At 42.7% G+C, this 26,061-nt stretch overlaps 1 protein-coding gene across 1 annotated transcript; it reads left to right on the forward strand.

The window, feature by feature from the left end:
• Nucleotides 1-1,609: 1,609 nt before the first annotated feature.
• LOC108132415 (beaten path IIIa) lies at nt 1,610-24,430 on the forward strand. Its single transcript, XM_070277050.1, has 5 exons — nt 1,610-1,779; nt 3,687-4,044; nt 19,683-19,891; nt 22,551-22,686; nt 24,279-24,430. Exons 2-5 carry the CDS (start codon nt 3,819-3,821, stop codon nt 24,428-24,430), a joined length of 723 nt encoding a protein of 240 aa, XP_070133151.1. The 5' UTR covers nt 1,610-1,779; nt 3,687-3,818.
• Nucleotides 24,431-26,061: the final 1,631 nt, after the last annotated feature.

A 26,061-nucleotide genomic window follows, 5' to 3' on the forward strand; every position in this document is an offset into this window, starting at 1 on the left:
ATATGGTATTCATCAGTCAGACAAGAAACTCTTGTAAAAATAGAATATTTTTAAGACAAAGTCGTTTTTTCAGTGCAGAGGGAATGCACAAGCAATGGCAGTGGTCAGCATTTGCATATGGAGGAAGAGAAAGCCCGGAGCAGAGAAAGGATACTAGGTTGAATCCGCCCAAAACCTACATTTGAACCCTTAAAGCTTTACCCATTTGTGAACGAAAGACTGCCTCGCCTTTAACTCGATTAATGCACACAAAATGCAATTATTTGCTTTATTTCTCATTTTCAATTCGAAATTGCATTTTAACTCATTGTCATTACAGTCGCTCTGCGAAAAAAGTCGCTCACTCAACCCCCAACTTTCGGTTGCGTGCATCGCATAGATAAAGTCATATATCAGGGATAATTTTAAATGCCCTTCCCGGCTCCCATCCTGCCCTATTCCACTGACGTCATCAGTTGAAGTTTGGCTTTCTGGTCTGTTGGTTCATTAAATATTGTGATAATTTTTCATATTTATTTTTAAGTGGTTTACTGTGACAGTTAAATTTACATTTTATTTCATTAAGCAAAGGCCATTTATATTTGATTTTCATATCCAGCCTCATTTGTATTTATGTATTCTGTTCTGTGCGTTTGTGGATTTGTGTATGCGGATGTATTCTCTTATTCGTCTTCCATTTAATGGTGCTTAATTAAGCGCCAAAAAAATATTATTTTGTTTTTCGTTGTTTTCCTTGAAACTACATCCGACCTACTGGGCGTATGTGTGATGTGTGAGAGTGTGTAATCAAGTGTCCTTGAATATTTATAATAATTAAGTGCAGCCTCCCTGCAATATGGAATATTAATTGACTTTAATACTACAGAAATAGTAGTTGAAGGTCTCTGAAAAAGATCATACAAGCAGGAGAGTTTTTTTTTATGAATCCATTTAATAAGATTAAATGTATATTAAATTTCTTATTTTTTTTAATAATACTCAGCTTTAAAAATCTCAGTGAACTAAGTGTTCATATTTAAAATAACATTTATTATGAACAAATGTCAAAGAACATACCACTGTTATGAGAAAAAATCCCATTATTTTAGGTCCTTTATGTTAACTAACCTGCCCAATAAAATAACAGTTGAGTGAGTTTGAACAGAAATAGTTCCTATAGCAGTATACGTTTTTAGAACCAATAATAAACAGGGTTCTTGAAATTGATAGTGACCTTAATATATGACCAATCATAGTATTAAAAGTATTTAGTCAATTAGTATTTGTTTCTATGAAACTATTTTATATTAAATATTCTTTATCAGAACTCTTAAAAGGACATTGGGTCCTGTTATAGCCTGATAGTAGTTCCTAACTGACCTGAGCCATGTTTCATGACAGTCCTGCCCAACAGAGTCCTGTTAAAGGACATTTTGGAAACGGATCAAACAAGAGAGCAAGAAAGCACTGTTCTCCCAGCTTTGTCCTCGACGCGAAAAACGAAAAGCTTTCCCGCACTTTCTCTCGGTGAAAGGCGCCCCAACAGGGCAGCTTCCCGCCCTGGCCATGCGAGGGCGCCACGGCGCACCAGGCGCTGGGAAGTACGAGTTTTTTTTAGTCAACATTTCAACGCTGAGTCGAACGCACGTCGTTTTTGCCGCGCGCGGACTTGAGGTCCGCTCTTTTGAAAGCGCTTTCCGAATCCGATACGAAACTCAGAACTGAAAGGGCGCCGCCACACACACTCGGACACACACACGTGGCCCACAGAGACTGCGGCTGTGTGAGTGGGCACTAAAAGTAATTTCGTGTTTACAAAAAACAAAACCCAGAAGGAGGAAAGGCAAAAATATAAAAAATAGAAACGAAAAAGTGCAAGTGTGGCAAAAATAATAACAGAATCGTACAAACACATATACTCGGAGCTGTGCTTAGGGAAAATATGCAGGCCCCAAAAATAAAAGTGGACGCGGAATCTGTAGTGGAAATACTTTGAACCTGGCATGCGGCATTTGTTGCGTGCCACAAACATTTGTCAAGCATTTGCTGTTGTTTTTGAAACTGAGAAAACGGTTGCGGTTGCGGTTAATTAAAGCGCAAAAAGTGGAACACAAGAAGTAATCATCAGGCGACCTCAAAGTAACCAAAATTAAAATAATGCCAGTAGAAGCAGAGATTTGGGGGACATAATTAAAACTTCTAACCAAAAATAATATTTTTGGCACTACTGGAACTTGAAGCTCAAGTCCTTTAAGCTGACTAGTGTCCTGTCTAGAGACAGTCTTAAAATCTGAATCACAAATACCACTAGCTAACATGGTTAGAAATTCCAACAAGGAATAGCTTAATAAATTCCACTTTCGGCCAGAGAATATTTAATCTTTAATTATATTTTTTTTTCGTTATTTTGGCTTTCTCCTCTCTCTCCCTTACTTTCTTTTCCAGAGCTCCTCTTTCTCTTTCCGCTTCAATTTAGGCTAATTATGTTGCTTGGCTAGCTGGGATTTTAAGTCCAGTTGGAGTGGTGCGAGGGTAGGGTGTCCTATATATCCTAAAAGGCAGGGTCTGGGCCATTGACGTCGCTCTGCATGCTTCTACTGGTAGTGATATTTCCATTGTTTTTATTTTTGCGAATGCCCCCGCCTATATTGTTGTAATTATAATAGCTGCCCCTGGTGTTGTTGCTTTATTATCTGCACCTGACTTGTTAGCTATTTATTTGTGTTTATTTCGCCATTGTTTGTTTTGAGCCAAATGGAGGGCAAAAAAATGAAATGCAAGGAAGACAGGAAGGGGGAGATATTTTTGCTGGCTGTCGGGGTCTGACATGCATATTTATATTTATAAATATTTATAACTATTTGTTAATTGCTCTTGTTGACTCTAGATTTGTGAATGGCCATAAATAATGTCCGACTATGGCAAAAATCATATTCGCATATTTAACAACCTTTTTTGTATTAATACCTAGAGGCCTTTGTGTAAAAGCAGATCACGTTCATTAATAATAGTGCGATTTTTTATTATGGCTGCTTAAAAAGATAATTATGAATGGTATTCAAAAAAAGTTTTTACCGAGGCACTTTATTCTAGATTGTCCTGAATAAAAAGCCGATTTTCAAAAATTAATTATCAATGAGGTCATTAATAAGCTATTTTTATCTAACACTATAATTTTGATTGTGATGTTTTATTTTTCTTAAATAAAATTCGTAAATCATTTTTCACTATACAGTCGTATCTCACGACTGCATACAGTATGATTTAGTGAGAACAAAACGGAAATGTTATCCCATTGAAAAATAATCGTTTATCCAATTTTGAGTTAAAGTGACCAACCCAATTGCCTGGCAACCATCTTCCCGGAGCTCTAAATCAGCAGAAGGGTTGAGGACCGAAGGACCTTAAATTTATATGGCAAGGTCTCCGTTCCGTTTTGGTGCTTTCGACGCTTTTCCCGCATCGGAACCGAGAAAAAGGCTGCTGTGTAATTAATCTTTGCCCGAAATGCTTGAAAATTTATGTCTTTAACTTGACTGCAGCCAGGCTCCATATGATGGAAGGGCGAAAACCGAAGGAAAGTTGCAAAATGTTGGCGAGGGAGCGGGGCGAAGGTCGTTTAATAGTTTTTGCCTTTAACTTTTCCGTTGTTTTCGTTCGCGTCGCGATTAAAAGTGATTAATAGCCAACATTTTATTACCGCACAGAGGCAGCACTAAAAGGGAAGCCCCAAAACAACTTAATGTCCAAATGAAATAAGTGAAATTTTCACACCGAAATTAATAAAGACATTAGTGCGTGTGGGCGTGGCTCATTTAGGGCATTTAACCGAGGCAAAAATGTGCGCACTGGATCCCTACAGCCAGCACCAGCTGCCGCACCACCATAAAACCGAGACCCGCCACCGCCACCACCACCAGCACAGGCACGGGCACGGGCAGCTGGCGGCGGAGCAACAGGCTCCGGGGACTAGGAAATCGGCCACAGGACGTGGAGCCGGTCGAAGGACAGCGGCGTCAAATCTGCAGATTTGGTATATCCTGCATGTGATACTCGTCCTAATCGGTGAGTTATAAATCTTACTCTCGTTTTACATATTGTCTGGTGAGTCCTTGCGGGCCTGCTCTATTTTTCTCCTTTACAGCCACATTTTAAATGGCCCATAATTAATGCAGGGGTTTCGGCTAGTTTTATATACAAATTTTTGCAAAAGGCCTAACACTAATGGGCATTCATTTAAAGTGGGGTCATAAACTTTCAAGTTTACCCAAGAGATAATTTAATTACATTTTTAATCGTTAAGTTAACAACAGAAAACGTTTAACTTTTTTACAAAGTCACAATAGCTTTAAACAGAATAACAAATAACACACCAAGTGTGTGCCAAAAAATCCCATTGAAACCAAGAATTCTACACACTTCATAATCAAATGTTTTTCCAACATCTTTCCGAGAAGGAAACACACGCTCCCCGTCACCAAATTCCTTCAGAAAATCCCAAAAAAAACAATCAACAAATTGAACGCCAAAGAGCAAAACAATCAAACAATCAGACCTGTGTCTGAAAACAAAGGAGTCGAGTCGTCCAGGACAAATTGTGGAACGCAGACGGAATAGAAATTAATAAATTGAACAAGTCCCGTCTTGGGGCTTACTTTGGGTTTTTTTCGAGTACTCTGTAGATTTTTGTTGGAAAGTATGTTCGAACTAACTAAAATTGTGGCGGTCTAGAAATACATTCATAAATAAATCTACCAAGAACCGTACTTTATTGGCTTTATTGGAAACGTCCTCTAAGAAGAGGTAGTTGGCACTTCCCAAGACAAAATGTTTCTCTTTTTATCACATTTTTTTGGGGGTTCAAGCAAGTTAAATTGACATTTCCGCCCAGACCGACTCGTGAGGAAGCCACTAATATCTGGCAGTGGGCTGGGAGCAGGGGAAGACTGTTACTGTCTTTTCATTATTTTCAAATCATATCACAAAGGCGGAGGGAAGGCGACTGCCGGAGATAGAGACTGCTGAGAAGCGGAAACGGATATGGTTCCGAGTGAATGTTTGCACACCAGCGGGAATCTCCTGGTCCTCTCGGCCCGCCCACTCTCTGATCTGCTGTGTGTGTGTGCGTTGGCTTAATTCAACGTCTCATTTGCATACATTAAAATGTCACATTTTACATGTCGTTTGTGCGTCTCGCCTTAAGCCTAACAGCATGAGCAGCATCCGCAGCAGTACCAGAAGCCAGCAGCCAACGCCCGTCAGTTAACGTTAAGGATCCTCCCCGGCCTCCAGCCAACCACCAATCCACCAGCCCACGACCCACTGCCCCCTCGGCCTACACATAAACTACATTAGCAATTGGAGGCGAGCACCCAAAGGCAGCCATGTAAAAATGGCTTAACGCGCAAATCTTTCAACTAAACATTAATCCTAATGGTTTTCAATTTTGTTGCGCCTTCTGTGGCAAGTCAAGTTTGGTTTTTTTGCATTTTTTTGCGTTTGCAGCCCCTACCCCCGCTCGTTTACCCTCCTCACTCTTCATTTTTGCGCTTTGGCTTCGGCTGTGGGTCCTGCTTTGCATGTTAATACGCTCTTTGATATTGCCGAGTTGCGCCTGCAGCCTGATTGCTTCTGACAGCGTCTCCCCGGCCAAGCTGCTCCGCCGCCATCTAGAATTTGCCCCTCATCCGCAGGCTAACTGTAAATATGAAAATCGTTGAAATTTCATTGGAAATTCAGCTCGTTCTCATTGAATTTTGGCAAAAATAATGTAAAACGAAAGCCAAACACAAATAAAGGAGCTCCACCTGCTCTCACTTTCGCCGGCGTAGATGCTATATATACTTCGCATACTCCTCATTAGCTGACAAGACAATTCGCCATTAATCAAGCCCAGTTAGAAAAGTGCCTCGACTCGCTTTACAAAAAGCGACAGTGGCCAAAATAATCACATAGGTTAGGTTATTGGTTCTAGGTTATTAATGCTGAGATAACTGGCCCAAAAAAGTATGCTATTATTTTTGGCACACACGCTGTATCCTTGATTTATCATTGAAACTTGATGCAGATTATCAAGATTATCAAGATTCGGTTAAACTTATTTAAAAAGAAATACATATTATCTAAGCTAAAACTTAGATTCCAGGTTTCAAGAACATCTTGTAGTGTTAAGAGCCCCCTGCGGATGATGCATATGTGGGCATTATGGCCTACATATGTAGGCGCTTATGCGGATACTGTGTGTTTATCCTCCCACCCCACACAGATACCATTAAATTGTTGCTCGCAAACTGAGCAAAAGCTCAAGTAGGCTTTTGTTTAAATAAAATTGTGTCGCCAGAATGGCCGAGGCAACTGTGGCTCTGTGGGCATGCAAGCGAGTGTTGTTTCTCCCGTTCTTGTTTATTTTGATTATTCACACACGCATACACAGATTGCTGCCACAGATAAAATACATATATGCTATATATACATATGTGTTTAGAACACACTCGTATCAATGTCATGTGTTTGCCAGACCAAAACATTTTGAGCCACTAAGCTTTTGTTGAAGTTTATCTCTACATTTGCCCAATTGATGGAAGCTCCTAGATTGTTTCTATTTTCTTCCTGATGCTTTTTATTTTATTGCCATTGACACAAGGACACGGCAGCAGAGGTGTCTCAAACACAAATAAATAATAAGGAAAAGTGGAGCGGGCCGTCCATCAACTGTAATCCCGAGCGTTCCACATATTTCACGCCACTCCTCGATGACATCGTTTTGATGAAGCAAATTGCTTAAAACGCATTCGCTGTCGGAGTGATACAGGCATTAGTGCAGGTGAGAGGTCAAATAGGACTGTACGCCAAGAAGGCCTATACTAAGTGTATTAAGGAAAATTTGTAGCATTTTAATTAAAAGTAAAAGCCGAAAACCAGACAAAAAAGCTGAAACGCACAGTAAAAACAAACAGAGAGGGAAGGCCCGAAATGACCCATAAGGTCCTGTCCGGTTTTTCAGTTCAGTTCGGTCCAATTCAGGACGATCCGGTCTGAAAACGCCCCTAAGCAAATTGAAACAAAATGAAAGTCTCCGTGTGCTGACTTCTTGTGGCTGTTTTTTCTATACGTCTTTATTGAAATCATTAGAGCGAGGACGAGGCAAGAAAGTATATATTGAGGCTCGGGCGGGATTGGGCATTAATGTCTAACGAGGCTCAGACGAACGACCGACGGCCGCCTATTAATCATGCAGACTTCACGTTCCATTAAGCAGTCAACGAGTGAATGGAAGTTTCGGGGACTCGAGGGGTAGCACTCCGGGTAGATGGGGACAGTGTGTTGGTTTATGCCCAAAAATGTTTCAAGCATAATTCCTCAACTTGATCGGATTACGATTGGGTCAACCTGGGTCATTGCCTAAACAAACTGGGCGAGATAAAGGGTCTACAGAAGATAAACTTACTCTAGAAATAAATATACCAAAATATATTTGTTGTATAAATCAAATAAAATTAATACATTGTTGTTAATATATGATTTACGAAATTAAAACAAATTTTTAAACTTTCTCTTTTCTTAAGTTTATTAACCTCTGATATCCATTAATTTTCAATACCCGTGTCGAGGTGAACAAAAAGGTTGTGCGAACATGTAAATAAAAACCCTGAAGTTCACAGGACGAGGAAAGATGAAAAAGCGAGGGCTGAGAAAGGACATGCGGCTCCAAAAAAGCACAAACATTGCGAAGCAAACAAAGTCAGTGGCTGCACCATTTGCCTGTTTCGAACTTCTGGCTCCTAATGGTGAAAATATTGTATTACAAAAATTGGTAGAGCTACCCCGAGAAAAAGAGCAAGTAAAAAGAGCAACACAGAAGGGGAAGAAACACCCTTTAAAACGGATCCAGAAAGGGTCCTGCTTCTCTCGTTTCTCCGACTGCTGCTAACGATATGGAAAATTTATCAAAAAATACAAGGGCCGGCAACAACATGACACCATCTGACCGCCCGTCCAGGCATAAAATAATCAGCACAGCCAGGGATACCCGGGACGGGTGCGGAAAATGGGGCACGAGTGGTGGCGTAGAAAGGCAAATGTTGGGCTAAAAGGCTTTTCAGGTCGGAACCTGGCAACCTCAACCTCAGGGGCGTTGATGGCCAGCAAATTGATTTGGATTCGCAGTCAAAAATTATCAAATGTGCAAATCGAAGGAGGAATCTGAGGGGAGGCGTTTGATTAATTTGCTTACAAGATCTCAGATGAGATTGAGTGCGATGGGAGCAATAAAGAAACCCCAATCCTCGAGGGAATCTATATTAGATAATCAAAAATCCGCTCAATACAATCACTGACCTTCGAAGAGTATTTTTCTTGAAATTTTTATGCACTCTGCACGGAAGAAAGCACTTGATTAGGAGAAAGTGCAGACAAGCGAAAGAAAAGGCTTGAGACACTCGAGCGGATAAGGCCGTAGTCGGTGTGAGTAAATAAGACTCTCACGCCCACAATCCCACAATCAGAGCTCCGGCTAAGTCGTGTAAGCCGCTCACCAAAGCGTAAAGACAATTCAATCGATGGCCCACACCCGGCAAAGTTTTCTCCTCCTTTGGGCCAACTATGTATTTGAAATATTTTCACTTGTGTCATTTCATCGAACACTTTCCCTCGGAATGCGCTTCGGAAGTTCAGGGATGGGCTCGTGTCTGGCCAAGGAAACATTAGTTACATGTGCCTCCAGCTCGGCCTGATTTATTCACGCATCATTTGCCACGCCCCCCGCCTGTCACGCGCCCATCGCTGCCAAGACGCACTCTCGGTGCCAAGCCGGCCCTGGAAAATGCCCAGGCAAGTGGCAGCTCAATGTTGGTTTTAAAGTCCACTAAGTGAAGTGTTTTTTCTTCTCAAATAATACACCCAAACGAATCAGTAGAGGAGTATTTTTACAGAGTTTAAATAATATTTAAGGAATATTAAATAAAATAAGAAAACCGATTTGAGGGACTCTTTTGTAGAAGTGTATTTTTCCTAGTCTCTGGACTTTTGTTGGGCGCCTGCAGTGGATTTTTGGCAGTGACTGTGCGGCGCAAATAGAGCGGAAAAATTCCGCCTCCGGCTGCCTTTACTCCGGCTTCCCCGGCACGCTCCTCCGCCGTGCCTTCCCGCCCAAAGTGAAAGTTGCAGGCGAAAGTTTGCCATTTGACTGGACCAGAGCCCTGAGTTGTCGTAATTTATTTGGGCCGCTGGTAATCAATGCCTCCACTGAGTGTTCGGATGGGTTAAGCTTATCGCATCCGTTTTTCGGCCCTGTTCCATGGACTTTAACTTGCAAAGTGGCCGGGGGGAATGGGCTGGCGGAGGGAAGGACAGTTTTATGGGCGGCAGTTGAAAGGTCACTGCAGATGGTCGATTTGTGGCCCATCCTACGGCCCTCCCTTTTGGTGCCACTCCAGCCAGAATTTATGACGAACATGCTGCAACATCCTGTTAACATACCCATTTGCATATCCACATGCACATGAGCCCACTCCGCCGCCCATTCGTTTGTTTGTTTGCGAAAGATCTGTGAAAAGCAAAAAAAATAAATAAAGAAGGGAGAAAGTACTGGCACATCCATAACAATAAAGCCGCATTAGCAGCTGGCCCTGCTACAAAACAATGCCAGCCAAATTGTTGGCTAAATTATAACCATCATTTTAATGGTTATATTCGTTTTATTCCGTTTTGGCGCAAAACCGAGAGCTCAGCACAAAAATCGCCACGCAAATGATGCTCAAGATGGCCAACAACAATAATGGCTACACAAAAAATGGTTAGAATGTCACTGCTGATGTTTGTGGTTGGACTACACCGGGGTACGCATATCCTACTTTTAAGATATTTTTCCAATAGCTTAGAACTTAATATTAGAGTCCATAAACATAGTGGTTGAAGACTTCTGCTGTAAATATTTGATGGACCTCTGCAAACATTGTAAGAGGAATTTTTATTGTCCTTTCTCGGGTGCAGTATACCCGCTGCCTGGTGGATAGGGTATTCATAAATTTATATCAAAATGCGCAGCACTTGTGTGCAGTTGGCGCGGCCACAAAGTAAAGAGAGGAGCGGCGAGTGGCATCAGAGAAAAGAGAACAGCGGCATCCCAAACTGCCAATGGCCTCAATGAGTGTTTGAGTGAGTATGTGTGGGGGTGTGTGTGTAAGATGCAGTGCAATGCGCATTGCAATGGCGGGTGTGGGAGTGTGTGAGTGAGCGTGCAGCTGCTTTCATTATGACAGTTGAGTGTCGGCGAATTTTCCACTCCCCCGAAGGGCAAAACTTTCCTTTTCAGGACAGCGCCACAAAAAATATTTAAAAAAAGCATGTGCTGAATATAAATGTGTGTAGAGGTCCCCAACGTTTTTTGCAGTGTAGCTCTGTACTCCCTTCAAAGTCGCAGCTTTTTGTTGCTTTGAGCGTATCATAAAATTTTAATTGAATCCTGACATTTCGGCATGTGGGTGGCCAGCGCGTAGAGATTACACCAACTTTACAGTTGTCAATAACTTTGATGTCGCCAAAGTCTCTGTGGCATCTTTTATTTATATGCCTCGTTTCATTATTTTTCATGAAAATGGGCGTACTACTTTTCGGCTTTTGGCGTTGTTAACATTTCATTTCTTCCGCATTTCATTCCCCCCATCTGCCACTGCCTCCGCCTCGGCCTGCGATGCGTTTTATGAATTCAGTTATTCCGTTGGCTGCATATTCAATTTTTTATACGCTGTCCCACCGCAGTGCATCTTGTTTTTGCGCCTTCGCCCCACCCCAGCCCCTGGGGGTTCCGCGGATTAATTCAGATGTGGAAAAAATAGTGACTCTGTGACATTTATAATGCAATTTTAATATGCGCGCGCAGCTTGATTAAATATTTAAAAGTCATGCTTCAAAAGTTAATATAATATAATGTTCGTATGTCTGCGATGCACTTAATTCAATAATTTCCATTAAGCGCTATTTTCCTTCTGCCAGGATGTCTCAAAGGGGGAAACACCCATCTGTATTTCAAACTTTCCCGAACGATTTTTGACTCTTCTTCAGAGCAGAGCTGTAAGAACAGTCTTTTCAAAATTATTAGGTGCTTCTTGAATTCAACTCCCATTTGTTGACAAGTCTTTACCCCTCCCTCATGGCAAATATCTATTTTATTATGCATTTGGCGCCTAATTAAAATAACGCATGAAAAGATGCGACAACAAACTCCCGAAGAAGTAATATAAAAATGTAAAATAAAAGCAAAGTAGCAGAACAAAAATCATAAAAACAATAACAAAAAGTAATCAAAAAGTGGAGCACTTTACTTTTGTTTGCCCTTACCACACAGGGAACATAAAGGGGGAGATAGCGAGTTGGGGAGCCGCAGAGTCGGGGCAAGTCCGCTCGGGCAGATGTTTTTATAGCTCATAAATTCGTAAGATGCTGTGCGGAATTGCGAAGAACTGGCAAAGAACCGATGGCTAAGGGGATGGGGGACTTGGGCCAGCAACAAAACATCAGAATTCATTGGCTTCCGCCAAGTTTTGTTTATCCTTTCGCTGCCTTGGCATATAAATGCTTTCTCTCCTTAGTCCTCCGCTCCCCCCCTCCACCCAGCCGAATCAATACAAAATTGATGAATACAAATGATCATAAAAAACAATAAAAAGCAATGCCAAAAAGCAGCTGTATCTCCGGGTGGGAGTGCTCGTCCTGATTTGGTTATAAAAATCCCAACCACGTACTCCCAGCTTTGTTCTACTTTCGCCCAACAATGTGGGCGGGCAGATATTCTTCGATGGCGCAAATCGAAAAGTGAGAGGCGCTACGATTTCCAGACAAATGCACTCTCATTTATTATTCATATATGAATCTATATAATGACAGACAGCCACTCATTTAAAATTAATTTCGCGGAATAACGCAGTAACTCAAAGAGGGGCAATATAAATTATAAGAACGTGGTTCTCAGGAGTGCTACTCCTGAAGATGCGGAAACTTTGGAGTAGGTAGCGTTGGGCTAAACAAGTCGTTTGTCTGCACTCAGTGTCTATGACAACCCCAGTGCAGGAACTCAGGAGTTGTGGCAATACAAGAAGGGCGAGACGAAGAAATGCTTTGACAAGGTTGATTTCAAGCGTATCGCTATCAACAGTGTTCCGATACACTGAGAATATTTTAAACAAAATAAAATAAATAATTGTAGATCCTATGTGTACTCACAGGATTAATAAGATGAAAGAAAAGCTTCCATTTATTTAAAGAATTGTTATCATATTTTGTATTATTTTTTCCCAGTGTTTCCGTTTCTTTGGGGCAACCAAGCTACAACAAATATATGCATAAACACAAACAACCCCACCACACACACTCTGCCACAACTCACAGATGTCTCTGACGGGAAATTGATTTCAATCAATCAAATGTTGTGATTACTTTGCTAGCGAGCGCCTCCCAATCGCACTCTGGATTCTAGACTTTGTGTGAAAGCCATTAGCCATAATTTACTTAAAGGCTTAAAGGCAACTGACGACAGAAGTGTCAACTAGTTAATAGAAGCATTTTAGAGAGAGTAATTTTCTTTGCGGTACTCCAAAATAGTATGAAAAGTGGGCATACGTTGCGTATGCGCAATATATAATTGTCATTGCGTATACGCAGTGTGTGCCGGAGCACAAATATTTTATTTTGTATTTTGTACTTTTTTTTATAACGCAGCAAAAGGTACTGATAATACGTCCAATTATCTGTTTCTTTGTTAAATTTTATGCATTTCCTTCATCGCATTACAGCCAGAGGGCCACGAAATGCAGTCTAGTCCTTCCTGTGGTCCCTGCTTTTGACTATCGCCTTTGTCGTTGCTTCCGTTTCTTTTTATGATAAATTGATTGATATTTGAATTTAATGATAAACGGGGAAACAGCCTGATGGAAAAGGAGGAGAGCCAGACGACCAGACCAGTTGCCAATTCAATTTTCCTGGCCTTTCATTTTTCAACTTCAACGACAGTAGCAGCCGCGTGTCTTCGGTCTGTGCCTTGTGGAATATGCAAATTTCTTGCCACATTTTTTAGGATTTCTTGTTTCTTTTCTATCCTGTTGCTGTTGTCGGAGTCATCTTTGATAAGCAAACTTTTGCACTGATAATGATATTTTTATAGTGCGTTGACGAGCTGGAAAGGCATTAGGGGCTGGTCTGGGATGTTGTATAATTTTTCTTAAATTGGGTGACGAAGAAATATTTTACATTGGCTCATAAAAAAGCTGAGAAGAAGTATCTATTAACTTTTTTCTACGATTATTAAATCAAAACATTTAAAAAACAATGTTAGCTTAGGAACTTTTTGTTTTCATGGCCATCCTGGTAAACTAGCGCTATTTACGGTGATGCCGACGATTCGGAATCGATTTATAGGCCAATTTGCATAATCATTAAGTTCACATGCCGCCACATGCCACACACACACCCCTTACTTCACATACAGACACACACATCCCCGATAACTTTGACTTAAGCTGCCGGAGAAAAACATCGACTGGAAAAAGGTTGGCATACAATTTTGCCTGAATTTTTTATGCGAAATTGATTTTTGCCAACGCATTGCGGCTGCTTGCCTCCCTTGCCCTGATCCACTTCCGCCCCAGACAGGCCTCGCCCACATTTGGATATGTCATGTATATTTACCTTTATCAGCTACCTTTGCTTTCCACTCAGAGTTTCGATCCAGCAGAGATGAGAGAGGCGTGTGGCACGTTTTAAAAATATTTTGCAAATCTCATCTTGAATAATATTTAATATTTCAGACCATTGTTTAGTATTTCTTCAAGTGTCACTGTGAAAAAGTAAAACACAATCCGAAAAAAAGTGAAAGCATTGCCGTGAGTTACATTTTCATAAATACTTCTACCTTCACCTGGCTACGAAAATTGCTTAAACTCATGATGGCAAAAGTCCGTTTTGGCCTCATTAAAGCGCCTCCGGTCAGAACCGGGCCACTGAATTATTTATAATACTCCGGCTCGGTCCAAGACATGGCATGGTAATGTACCAGGGCCAAGTTGTCTTTATAAATATATATATATATATATATATATATCCCGAAAGCGCTCTGCCACTGCTCCCTTACAAGGTGTAAGCCCATACCCTCGGGCTGGCCGGCAAAAGTTGAATAGGAAGTTCTTCAAATTATGCCAGAAGCAGTCAAAAATACAAAAAAGGAAAAATAGGAACGTAGAATAAAGAAAATTGGTTGCAGGAAAGCTAGCTTGTGGGCTTTTATTTTAAATTCTCTGCTATGTATTTAGGCACATGTTCTACGGCCAACTGGAGAACGCCTATGAGCCAATATTTTAGCCAAACTTTGCTCTCGGCCTCGGGCACATGGAAATTTTTTCGGGACCAAAGTGCTGGTATTCAAAGGAAACTTGAATTGGGAACGGTAATCAAATATTAATGTGGTCGAAATGGTAGAAGCAAGGCCAGCTGTAACTTGGATTTTGGTCAATGCATGCCAAAGAATTAAGTCAGTTTAGGATATAGTCTGAATAAATCATAAAAGATCAATTAACTAAAGTACAACAGGATGTTCTCTAAAAATATTAAAGAATATTATATACCATTTACCTTTGCCGCGCAAACAATTTTCTTAAACATTAACCTCTTTAAGAACTTGAACCGATTTCCATCTCGTGTGACTCTCCACATCCCTGCCCGGCTCAACTGCATAATTTATACGGCAAAGGGTCGGGTACAAAGTAAAAGTTTCTCTGCCTGCAAGTTGGCTCAAAGAGCCCGGTACTTGGCGTCGCCTTAAGCCGCCTTTTCAGTGCCGCAAATTGCATTTAGCGCATTAATTTGACGCCTTCGCCGCGCCTCCGGTGGCAACGGGGTCCAAAGAAAGGAATTAACTCGTACCATTCCTTTAATTATGCCTGAAGATGATCTAAGTTCCTCTTTACCGCACATTGTTTCTTTTCAATTTGCAAAGGGATAGGTGGCAATTGAAATATTATCATTTAATAATGAGAAAATTTGTTTTAGAAGTCGAGGTTATCCTACGATGTTATCTACAAACTGGGTATATCGTATATGAATTTCAATCCAAAATTAATTACTTCAAAGGCAGTCTATGGATAAAGAATTAACGAGTTAAAGAGAAAGTATTTTTCCTTGCCTATTTTTGATGATTTTTTTCAAGTGCTCCTGCTTACTGCCCACGCCGTGGCTTAATCTATCGTTCCTCACCTGACTCGCGGTGACTTTTGGTACTCGGTGTGTGCACTTTGATGTCTTGCGGTTGGTTTTCCGCCCCGGAAAAACTCCTGGGAAAACGGGAAAGCGGCCGAGGTGGCGACCTGACCCCAACCCGGGCGCGGAAATTGTGCGCCGCAATCTCTTAAGACCGGCGACAAATATACTTGGTCTGGCGTTTATATTTCAGGTTCGGGGTGGCGGCACAGGAGCAGGAGTGGAAGTTGGCCCGGGGCTTTAGGCATTACCAAGATTTAACAACAACTTCTGGCCTTTTTTCGTCGTGGGCTGTCGTCTGCGGGTTAAACGATGCGAGTGAACTCAGGTAGCAGAGGACACGCCGCTCGTAAATAATTAATCTGCCCGCAAAGTGCGATTATCAAAGTGTTGGAAAAATGTTAAATAGCTCCCCAGGGCAGAGATTCCGCCAACAACATTAAAATGTGGCGACATTTCAAGAAGAGACACAGGAAAAAAAATCAATGCTTAGAGCAACAAGGACCCGTATTTTTGAAGTGTAGTCCTCATCTTGTTTTGTCTCCTTGGACATTTGCCCGCCGGCCATTCGTGGGGCTCTTGATATTTTTTGACTGCCGCCGTTGATGTTTTTCAATTATGCAAATAAAGGGATTAATTTGTTGCGGCTCTCGAGAAAGGATGAAGAGGAGCTAGGCAGTGGGTGGGGCAGACACTGGAAATTGTTTTAAAGAATGCGCCGGGCCATGATAAAACTTTGTCCCAGCAGTGCTTACCCCTTTCCTTTTTCCTTTTCGGGAGACGGCAACTGCGCGACAACTATAAAAATTTCAATTACAAAAAGGGCGCAGTAGATGTTCCGGGGGAGTGACACAGGATGCGCAGGAAGAGGTGTGGGAGCATCGGCGGCAACTTTCAAAATTGACTTCATTAAAGTCGAAACAATTTTTGCTGCGGACAAGTCGTCTCTTTGGACGTGTGAGAATGGCAGCGAAGTTGTTCGTTGTAAGAGGTTATGGGGTGAGTCCTTAAAAGGAAGTTTCGGAATGGAATTCTGCGAGGAGCGAGACTTATAACTAGAGATTTGTTATGGCGAGATTCTTCGATCGGAATGGTTCCTAGACAACCAGAGCTTTCTCCAATTTGGGGAAAAGTCAAAAAGGCCCAAGTAAGAAGACTCACAAAGTGACGCTTCATTTAATTTTATTTGTTTGAAAATTTGGCTGGTGTCGATTTCAGCTGTGCGTATGGGTTGTTGTGCTCCGTGTCCCCAACATTTGTTTTACCTCTTCAGCCCCCCCGTTTTATTTGCTGTTTCAATTGTCAGCTGAGCTGGAAGTGGCTGTTGAGTATTAGGTCTAAATGGGGAATTACAAACATTCAAACATTCCGACCGGGCCGAGCGCAACAAAACACCAGAACAACGAAAGGGTGGAAGTGCCATCCTGAAACTCTTTACGGGGATATGGTGAGAATGGTGGGAACGAAACGGCAACGAGGGGCTGGGATGTGGGGGCGTTGCACAAATTAAACCCGAATGAAAATTAAACGATGCATGAAATTACTTTGCTTCTTTTTTTGACTTTTTTGTTGTAGGCAAAGTTCTTTTACAGCTGCCTGCCTCGCCCCCAGCCGGCTTCTTCGAGCTTGGCTTTAGCTGTTGGCCTTTGACTCTGGGCCACCCTATCCCGGACCCCCTTCCAAGCACCACGACTCAAGTTTCCTTGCCGTTTTGTTGGGTTTTTTAATTTTTAATGTGCAGCCAGTTGCTGGTGCCACAGTCTGCCGTAAAGAAAAAGGACACACACCATTTACGCAGTCCGTCCTGCACGGCAAAGTGGAGAGCATGGAGGACAACGATGAGCAGAGTCTCAGGCCAATTTGCCAAGTCAAATGTCAGTCAACTGCAATTAAGGCACTGAAAGCGCAGGGCGTGTCCTTAGACAAGACATAGGAGCACGATAGAGTAGCTTTAAGTTGTATAGGATCGCGTTATTAAAGATATGCGAAGGGAAACTCTACACCCTGATAAGCCTGAGTTTCCTTCATATATTTCAATGGAGTTTATGATGTCTATCGAGCACACAGCTCCGTCTTTTATTGTCCTGGGCACCTCACGTGTGTACAATTGATTCCATAAATGGAGCAACTGCCATATAAAATATTCTAAAACACTTAAATTTATACGACAGCTAGTGCCTTCCCTTGGCTCGGCTTATTAGCACATTTTATTGGGCCATTTACTCCATTTATTTCCCCTTCTTTTGCCGGGATAACAAAAGTATGCCGACACGAAAATGAATTTATAATGCATGGCTTTTTGGTTGTTTGCTTTGGCAGTTGGGACTATAAAATATTCGAGTCCAAACAGCCGAGCCGACTGCATGTACATATGATAGTGATTTTATCCTTTTTTGTTTTGTTTTTAGGACAGCAAAAAGGTGCTCCTGGAAAGGCACACAGCTAACTCATTTTGTGGCTGCCATCGCTGTCCCTTCTTCATTTTTTTATGCCAATTGTCTGGCAGCAGCACACACACAGGCTAATACCTATCGCCACACACACAGGCACGTGGAAAAACACGCTGAAAGCATTCAACGTATTTTTTATTGAAGGCGCGAATGCCGCTGCGACTCTGATTCCGATTGCGATTTTACCCCAGCGCCCTCTCGTTTCCCTTTCTAAGCTACACTTGAAGAATAGGTTTTAGAAAAAAATACTGTGGGGCTTAAAGCTTTAAAGATCGTTATCGATTGTCATTACCTTTTCAGTACTATTTCTTTTTAGGTAACTATATTTTTTCATATATAGCTAAGAGTCCTGGGAATATCTTTTTTGTTCAATGCACTTCCCTCTTTTCTCTAACGGTTTGTGTGCACATTGTTCAATAGCATCTATGCTACAGTGTTGACGTGGCTTTGTGTGCATAGCCTCCGGCTTGGCTTTTTTATAGTTGGTCGTGTGACAACTCAATATATTCGCCATTTGTCGCTGCATGGGCCCCACCATTCGCGCCCTCCTCTGATTTTTTTTTTTGCCACTTAAGGTGTGTTGCCCTGGTCCTTTTTCCGGCACTGCCACAGCCACCAGTCGTCATATAAATGTGGCTTGCTGAATGTCGCAAAACTGTTGAACGATGCCAAAGACAACAGGAGGTTCACCTGCCACCCTTTGCCGCCGCTCATCCACAAATCAAACCCCAGGGAGTAGGACAGTGGTTTAAAACGACGATATTGACTCGTTATTCTATTATTTATATAAGTTTAGTTAGAAGACTTTAGAGAAGAAGGGAGATGCTGAAATCAAACATTATGCTATAGTTTGGATCAATTAGGCTCTCTCAAGAAATTAAGTATTATTCCAAATAAAATATCTAAATTCCTACTATTGACTTTGGTTAACTGCTTCCCAGTCCACCCATTTAAATGATCGTGTAAGTTACACATTTCCGTGTTGTAATTCATTTTCCTTATCAGGTAACCACTGTGCTTCCAGATCCTGCTGCACGAGCTCCTTGGCTTTCTCTGCCTTTCCTTCTTCCTTATTCCTTGCCACTACCACTGCCACTGTTGTAGTTGTAGTTGGCGGAGCAAATGCAGGAAAATCAATTTCGTTCTCCATTTGCAGTTGGCAATTTGCATAATAAGGTCGTTTGGCGCAATTTGCATGTGAATGTGATAAATTCAATGGCGGCGCTGCACGTTACACCGCACACATATGCACCACCGTCTGCCACAGTGTGCGTGTGAAGGGACTGTGTGTGTGTGCGTGAGTATTTGTTTTTCCCGCTTGCCCACAGAATGAACTCACTTTTTCACGTTTGACGTTTGGAAAAATGAAAAGTGTAGCGGTGTGTTTAATAGGTGGGTGTCCCTTTATCCCAGTTCCACAGTAAATACAACGTTTTCTGTTCTAGATACTGTCCCCGAATCCATTTTAAACTGGGACGCACCGAAAGTTTACCAAAATTAGCTTAAAATATTTACTTAAATTAATGTGCTAGTCTATTCAATGCTCTTCATTCTGTTTCATTTTCTTTATAGAGTATAAATTTGGATACGAAAAGAAAGTACTTTAGATAGGTTTATTTCCCAATTTCTTACTGTGTTTGGGTTTTAGTTTTTACTGTATTTTTGGTTCCACCTTACACGTGAATTGTGGACTGCAGTGACACGGACTGGACGTGGATTTACCGGGATCCGAAAGCCGGAGTCCAACAGAACAAGTCAAAATTCATGTGACACGGCCCAAAAGGTTTTTTGTGTTTTCTGGCCAGTTACGGGTGAATGCTAGTGTGGGTATGTGTACATGAGCCGAATGGAATCATAACAGTTGAAATATGAAAGTGGGTTAGAGCATAAGAATTAAGGGGACAACCTGGGCTGGCGTTGGAATGGAAATAGCCCAACCAGTGGGCTCACATTAAAAATAATTTCGCCACTAACGTCCCAACTTCTGCTTCTTTTTCCCGCTAATTGCAGACATTAGCAGCTCGCTGACAATGACCGAAGTAACTATACCCAATCACATAATGCGCTTAAAGAGCGCCACCCTGGGCTGTCGCTACGCCCTCAACGGAGAGTCTCTCTACTCGGTGAAGTGGTACAAGGATGGTCACGAGATCTACCGCTACGTACCGCGGGACAAGCCCCCAGGACAGGCCTTCCCCCTGCCAGGAGTCAACATCGATGTAAGTGCACAAATACACAAAATAAATAATACCATAATAATGAGAAAAGGCCAAGAACTTTTTGAAGTTTCCAGGAAACTCTATGGTAGACAAAGCCTTGAGTCCCAAAAGGACAAAAAAAATGGCATAAAATATTCTAACGCTTCCTCATTTATGTATTTTTATTTGTACAGTCCTTAGATAAGAGCAACAGGTGCTGGTTTTGGGAGAAAAAAAAAACGGAAGCAGCCAAATTTAATTTAAAATTTTATTAGAATTTATGTTGCTGATTTCACAAATGGAATGGGGAGGCTGCCCGGGATTTAGTGTTACGACCCGATCATAATGATTATTTTAAAACATGTAATTGCCCCAATGGCAAAGGGAACCCTCGAAGCTTTCAGCGACTCCCTGCTGCAGCTCCGAGTGCTCGTGCCACACTGTAATGTTTTTCCCAGCTTGTTGCTGATTACGTCGTCGCTGGAATGAAAATTGCTGCCACGTAGTTTTGCCATTTAACTTTAATTTAATGTGGATGTAACCTTCCTTTGTTGCCCATAAAAATGTGTGTCTGTGCGGGTAGTTGCTTGGCCCGCAACCCCCACTGCTATCGCTGGCTTGCCATTTCCTGCTCATTTTGGCTTAGCTAAGGTCACGTGTTGGTCTGCTCGCCCTGCGATTGAAAAGGTTAACGGAAATCACTTAAAGCTGTCAATATCCCAGACAAAGTTGATACTCCTCGTCTGGGCCAACAAGCCGTTCTAATAATAATAATTTGCCAGAAGCACTTAAGTGCGTCTACTTTGTTGAGCGGCCAGTCAAGGCAAAGTCAGTGAAAAAGGCCAGGACACTGCTCAAAATAGAGGTTTTCTTGACTAGACACAGGAATATAATTTTAGTCTAGTTCCTTCATATTTCTTTCTCTGTGCCGTCAAAGTAAATCCCGTCAATTGTCGGGGCTAACGTGGCGTATGAGCAATGTGCCAGCGTATTTTATGGCCTGTGTGCGTGCGGCCAAGCGGCTGGAAAGGGCAAAGCCGAGCAGCGAAAGGAGCAGGGAGTCCTTCGAAGGGAACATAATGCGTAATGCGGCATAATTTTCGTTCGGCTTCAATTCCTGCATTTGGTCTCCGCCCTCTCGAAAAGGGTTGAAGGCCGGTTCGAGTGGAGGGAAATGATTAGAACAAAAGAAAGGCTTTTCTGGAGGTGGGGCGGCGAGTCACTTACTGAATGAGCGAGTGTGGTCCAGCCGGGAAGGCGAGATAAAGTGAGAATATTTTCATAGTAGCTTTCGGGTGGCATCGAATAAAGAAATTACTTTGAATAATTGCGGGAGGCAGCTTTAAGGTAATAAATAAACAGAGAGTAGGGAATTTCCATCGTTATTGTATTCCAACTTTTCAGTAGACCAGAGCAATCAGGGCGGCATTAACAAGGTTAGCGCAGATTCTGTTTGGTCAAACCGAATTTTGAATTACAAATAACAACTGGAAATTGGAGGGACCGAGAAGCAATAAAGGGAGACTGCAATTTGAATTGTGGCTGGATTTGGTTTTTTGGCGAGCGAACAATTCCCTCGCAACTGGCCAACAAACCGAACCCCGTTCTTATCCCGGACCACAAGCCGGTCTGAAACATTTTTTGAGGGTGTGCTGACAACTTGAGCGTGCCGAAAGAATTGGCAAAAGAACGACAACGAAGAAGGAGCTGCTGGCCTGGCGATGGGACGGGCGTTGGGAGAAGAATCAGCTTAAGTACTGCCAAGAAGGCAGCAAACAAAAGCCAGTCCAAAGTCATTGTAAAAGGACGAGTGTCGGGCGGCGGCGGGGCCTGTGGGGAAGTCAAAAACAAGCAACAAACCAAAAATAATGTTGAACGTGACTTTTGTGATTGTTTACGCCGAAGAAAGGGCCGAACGGGGAGAACCGGGCGGAGAAATGTGGGCGAGAGAAAGCATAAAGCGAGAGCAAAGAATTTTCATAAAAATTTGCTCGAATCAAATGAAACTTTCTCGTTTCTTACATGTGGTGGGGGTGGTGGTGCTGGTGTGTGTGATAATAAAACTGCAACTTAAGGAACTTGACTGCAATTGTTGCCCAGGGAGAAAGTCAGAGCCGAACGAACACTTTGAGTGACTTTTACAGCATTCCTCCCTCACATGCGTACAAGAGTATCTTCAATCTTTTATTCCGGGCTCCTCTTCCCTGGACTTTTATGCGATTGTTTCTACAATCTAGATATTTCATTTGCTTGTTTGGTTTTTCGGGCTTTGCTCTTCAGACTTTTTGGTTTATGACTTTTGTTTTTCCTTTGTGTTCTTCATGTCCTTCTGAAGAAATTAAATTTCTGGCCTGCTGTCAGTTGAAAAAGCGCACAACCGAGACCCTAAACTAATAATAAACTGTTTGCTGAGGGCACGACGTCCTCCATCATCAATCTTCATTTCGTGGCGAGTTTGTGAATGTTAAAAATCATCCATGGAAAATCTCGAACTCTAATTGCGTTTGATTTTGTGCCGATTCATGGACATGCCATTTATTTTGTTTGCTTTCGGCATTTCCCTCTTGAAGAGTGGCCAGTGGGTTGCTAGTAAAAGCTTTTTATTTTAAATGGTTTTTAACAATGATTTTTAAACTATCAACATATATATCTCAACAACATCTTTTTATTTCCTTTGCAGCTTCGTAACTCCTCGGACACACAGATCCTCCTGCGCCGTGTAACGCTCCAGAGTTCCGGACTTTATCGGTGCGAGGTGTCCGGCGAGGCGCCCGCATTCAACACCGTCGCCGAATCGGAGACCATGACCGTTGTGGGTGAGTTTAACATAAAGGGGCGGAGGTATCGGGTTGTGGGACCATAAAGAAAAATGAAGGAGTACGAGTGCGGCACTCTTGGACGACGGGCGACAGCAGAAAATTTAATTAAAATGCTAATAGTGCCGGACGGCCAACAATGTTGTGAATGGCAGTGGCAAGTGATGCGGCATCCGAAGTTCCAGAATGCATACTGCAGAGTACGGAATGCCGGCACAGAGCGATGTGCAACATAATTGTTGGCAGTGGATAAGGAGCGAAGCCAAGAAGAGGCCGGCGACAAGGATTGACAGCGGCAAGTTGAAGGATAACAGGGCAGGACTGCCTGCCGGGCTGCAGCCAGCACGGCTCTCATTGTAAAAAAGCTTTTAAGAACACATTCGAGGAAACCGAAATCTGAGGCTGCCGAATGCAAATTGCATGCAGGTTGTCAGCTCCTTGTCAAGTAGTCCTTGATGGGGTGACCAAAACGTCAGGACTTGCCATCGGAAATGCGGGGAGGGCCCCTGAGAGGATTAAATACAAGGCAGATTTCTTTAATTGGATTAAAATGGTGGTAATGAATGTTTAAAAAGAGCTCTTTAAGAAATCTTCTTTTTACTAGGACTTCTAACAGGTATATCCTTTAAACAATTGACTTACAATTTTTTAAATATTAATCATTTTAATGAAATGAAACTCCTTGTTTCGGGATGACACTTTAAAGCGCTTGCCACTCGCAAGCATTGCGAATTCTGAAGGTGGTGACGCAGGTGACCCCACCTGGTCGAGGTCTTCGGTCTCCGGTCTCTGGTCTCCTGCCTCCCGTCTCCTGGCTCGGGTCTCCGCTCTCCAGTTTCAGTCGCAGTTGTACTACCGTAAATGGAATTCATGCAACATGGCAATGCGTTGCAAATGGCATTGTCGAGTCGTCTCAACTCCCAGGCTCCTTGTAAACCCAGTCGCTTTTCTCTTGTTCACTGCTTTTTAAAGGATTCCGAGCTCCTCTCGGATTTTTTCTCAGCTTTTCTTTGCGATTCGCCTTGGCAACCCTAGCGCCTGCCTTGGTGCTTCACCACACCCCAGCTTGCCTCATTTTTTGTGCGCCACCCCACTCTTAATACAACTGCATAATCTAAGCAAACAATTGAAATGGAATTTTTGCAGTCGGGAACGCGGCCAGCGTCGACGCAGCCCCAACAAAAGGCGCACATGTGTGTACAGTGAATGGGCGTGGTCGAGGGCTGGGCTGCCACTGTCATTGCGAAATTGAAGTAAAATTATGTTTTCATGTCCGACTTTCAAATGGAGAAAAACTGGGCTAAGACAAAGCGCTATATGCCATCTGGCAGAGGCAGACCGGCAAGAAAAAAACGTTTATACTCTCACCATTTGCATACATATGTGGGATGTAAGAAGAGCCGGAAGTACTCTTGGAAATAATCCACCAAGCAGATTAGAATTCCTTTCAGACAATCTCTCTTTTTTAAACATCCCATTTATTGTTGGATTCTATCCCCCAACATCCAACATGGTATTTCGAGAAAGTCCTCCCGCAATCAAGTCGGCCGACTGGGCCTGAAGTTAATCACAAATTTATAAACTCATAAAAGAATCAAGCGGTTATCAATATGTGCGGGGGAGCACTGGGGAGATCCCCTGGGGACAGGACAGAGAAAGCACCACCGAACCACTGAAGCACCAAGGAAGGGCCACCAACATCATCAATAGCTGCCGAGGCCCCGGGGCCAGGAACCTGCATTAACTTATGGCAACAAGGAGCAGGACATCGCCACGCCCCCGTCCATCCTCCCACACAGCCAGCACATTTCATGCTGATTTTGCTTTCGGCTATTCCCCAGCGCCCCGCCCCTCGAAGACGCATTGGCATGCCGGGGAAATGGGAAATGGTTTTGCATATTAAACAATGTGTCTGGGCAGCCAAATTGAACGATATTCAAACCAAGGAGGAAGAGTGGTGGGAGACGGCCATGGAGGTTACAGTGATCCCTGGCATATACCACTTTTGGTTTTAAAACAGTGTCTAAGCCAATCTACAAGAGGCTTTCTTTGAGGGAGAAACTGCTCTAGTTTTAGTCAAGCTGCCTTATCTGGTTCACGCTGTAGCACAACCGAGGACGTTGCACATCGCATCGGAAAAAAGGAAGAAAAATGCTGAAAGGAAAACAAAGTGAAGCTGAGTGGGATGAATCTTCCGTCATCAAGAACTGTGTCAGCTCTTCCGGAGAGGCCGTCTATAAAGGGAAAGGGGGAGGGCCTAAGGAGCTCCACTAATGCAAGTGAACCATAAAATATGCTCCAGTGAAAGCCGATTGTCCCCAAAGGGAGTTCGCAATGTTAATTTCGCGATCGTAAAGGGCCAGCGGCAGAATTCAAAAGGACACGGAATAGAAAAATGTTTCAGAAAATATGCAGTTCGAATAATCAGAAGGGACTTAAGGCACTAAAGTAGTTTAGTTTTAAATACCCTTGGCTCGTTAAAGAGTTCCTTGAAATGGCCTATTAAGGCTTGGAGACCTTTGCACAAACTTTAATGAAAGCCTTTGGCCTCCTTTGGATAATTTACAGCTCATTAGGGTGACCAGGCCAAGGAGCAACAATAAATATTATGGCAGAGTGCCCTCCTACCCCGACTTCCTGTTTCTCTCAGGCTGCCTCATAGCTCATAAAAATCACATTTAACTTTGCTTGCCAGTGGGAGGCTGTTGGCTGTTGGGATGTCTTCGTCCTTTATGCAGGCAATTGCTTTTTTATATTGTAAAATCGATAAGCGATCACATTATATGTCCTTTCGTGTGTGCAAGGGTATGTGTGTCCAAAGAGAAAGACAGAGCCAAAATAAAAGAGAGATAGAAAGAGGAACGAAGAACTCGCCGGGAAAGTGAGTTATATATGTGTTTGTCCTTTAAAGTGCACTTAACCATAAATTCAGGAACAGGATGAGGACCCAAAGAGACAGACTGAAAAGAAGCAGGAGAAGGAGCACAGGACATGTGCCCTGCGCTGAGAGCCTTGCGTGCTCATTAATTAAAAAAAAAACGCGATACGCAACAGCTGCACTTGGAGAAAACTTTTAATTGTGTTCTCCATTGTGCGCTTTCGAACTCTCAAGACCTAAAACAACAGCCGAGGATTTCTGTCTGTGCACATCGAAGCACGCTCACACAAACTAAGGACAACAGAGACCGATGCAGATGAGGATACAAGGATACGGAAGAGCCGCGGAAATAACGGTAACAGTAATGTTGTCTTAACTCAAACATGCCGCAGCTCGACTGGAGGATCCTGCGGAGGGGCCACGCGTCTGGTATCGTGCATTAAAAATCGTTACCATATGCAAAATTAAAGATAACAAACGAGGATTTCAGAGGTCCT

The sequence above is a fragment of the Drosophila bipectinata genome, chromosome 2L (genome assembly GCF_030179905.1).
Source record: "Drosophila bipectinata strain 14024-0381.07 chromosome 2L, DbipHiC1v2, whole genome shotgun sequence".
In the NCBI taxonomy this organism is placed as follows: domain Eukaryota; kingdom Metazoa; phylum Arthropoda; class Insecta; order Diptera; family Drosophilidae; genus Drosophila; species Drosophila bipectinata.

Coding starts and splice junctions, on each gene's coding strand:
- LOC108132415 (XM_070277050.1), top strand. CDS start 3,819: ATGTGCGCACTGGATCCCTACAGCCAGCACCAGCTGCCGCACCACCAT. Junction 19,892..22,550: donor TGCCAGGAGTCAACATCGAT/GTAAGTGCACAA, acceptor TTTCCTTTGCAG/CTTCGTAACTCCTCGGACAC. Junction 22,687..24,278: donor GGAGACCATGACCGTTGTGG/GTGAGTTTAACA, acceptor AACTCATAAAAG/AATCAAGCGGTTATCAATAT.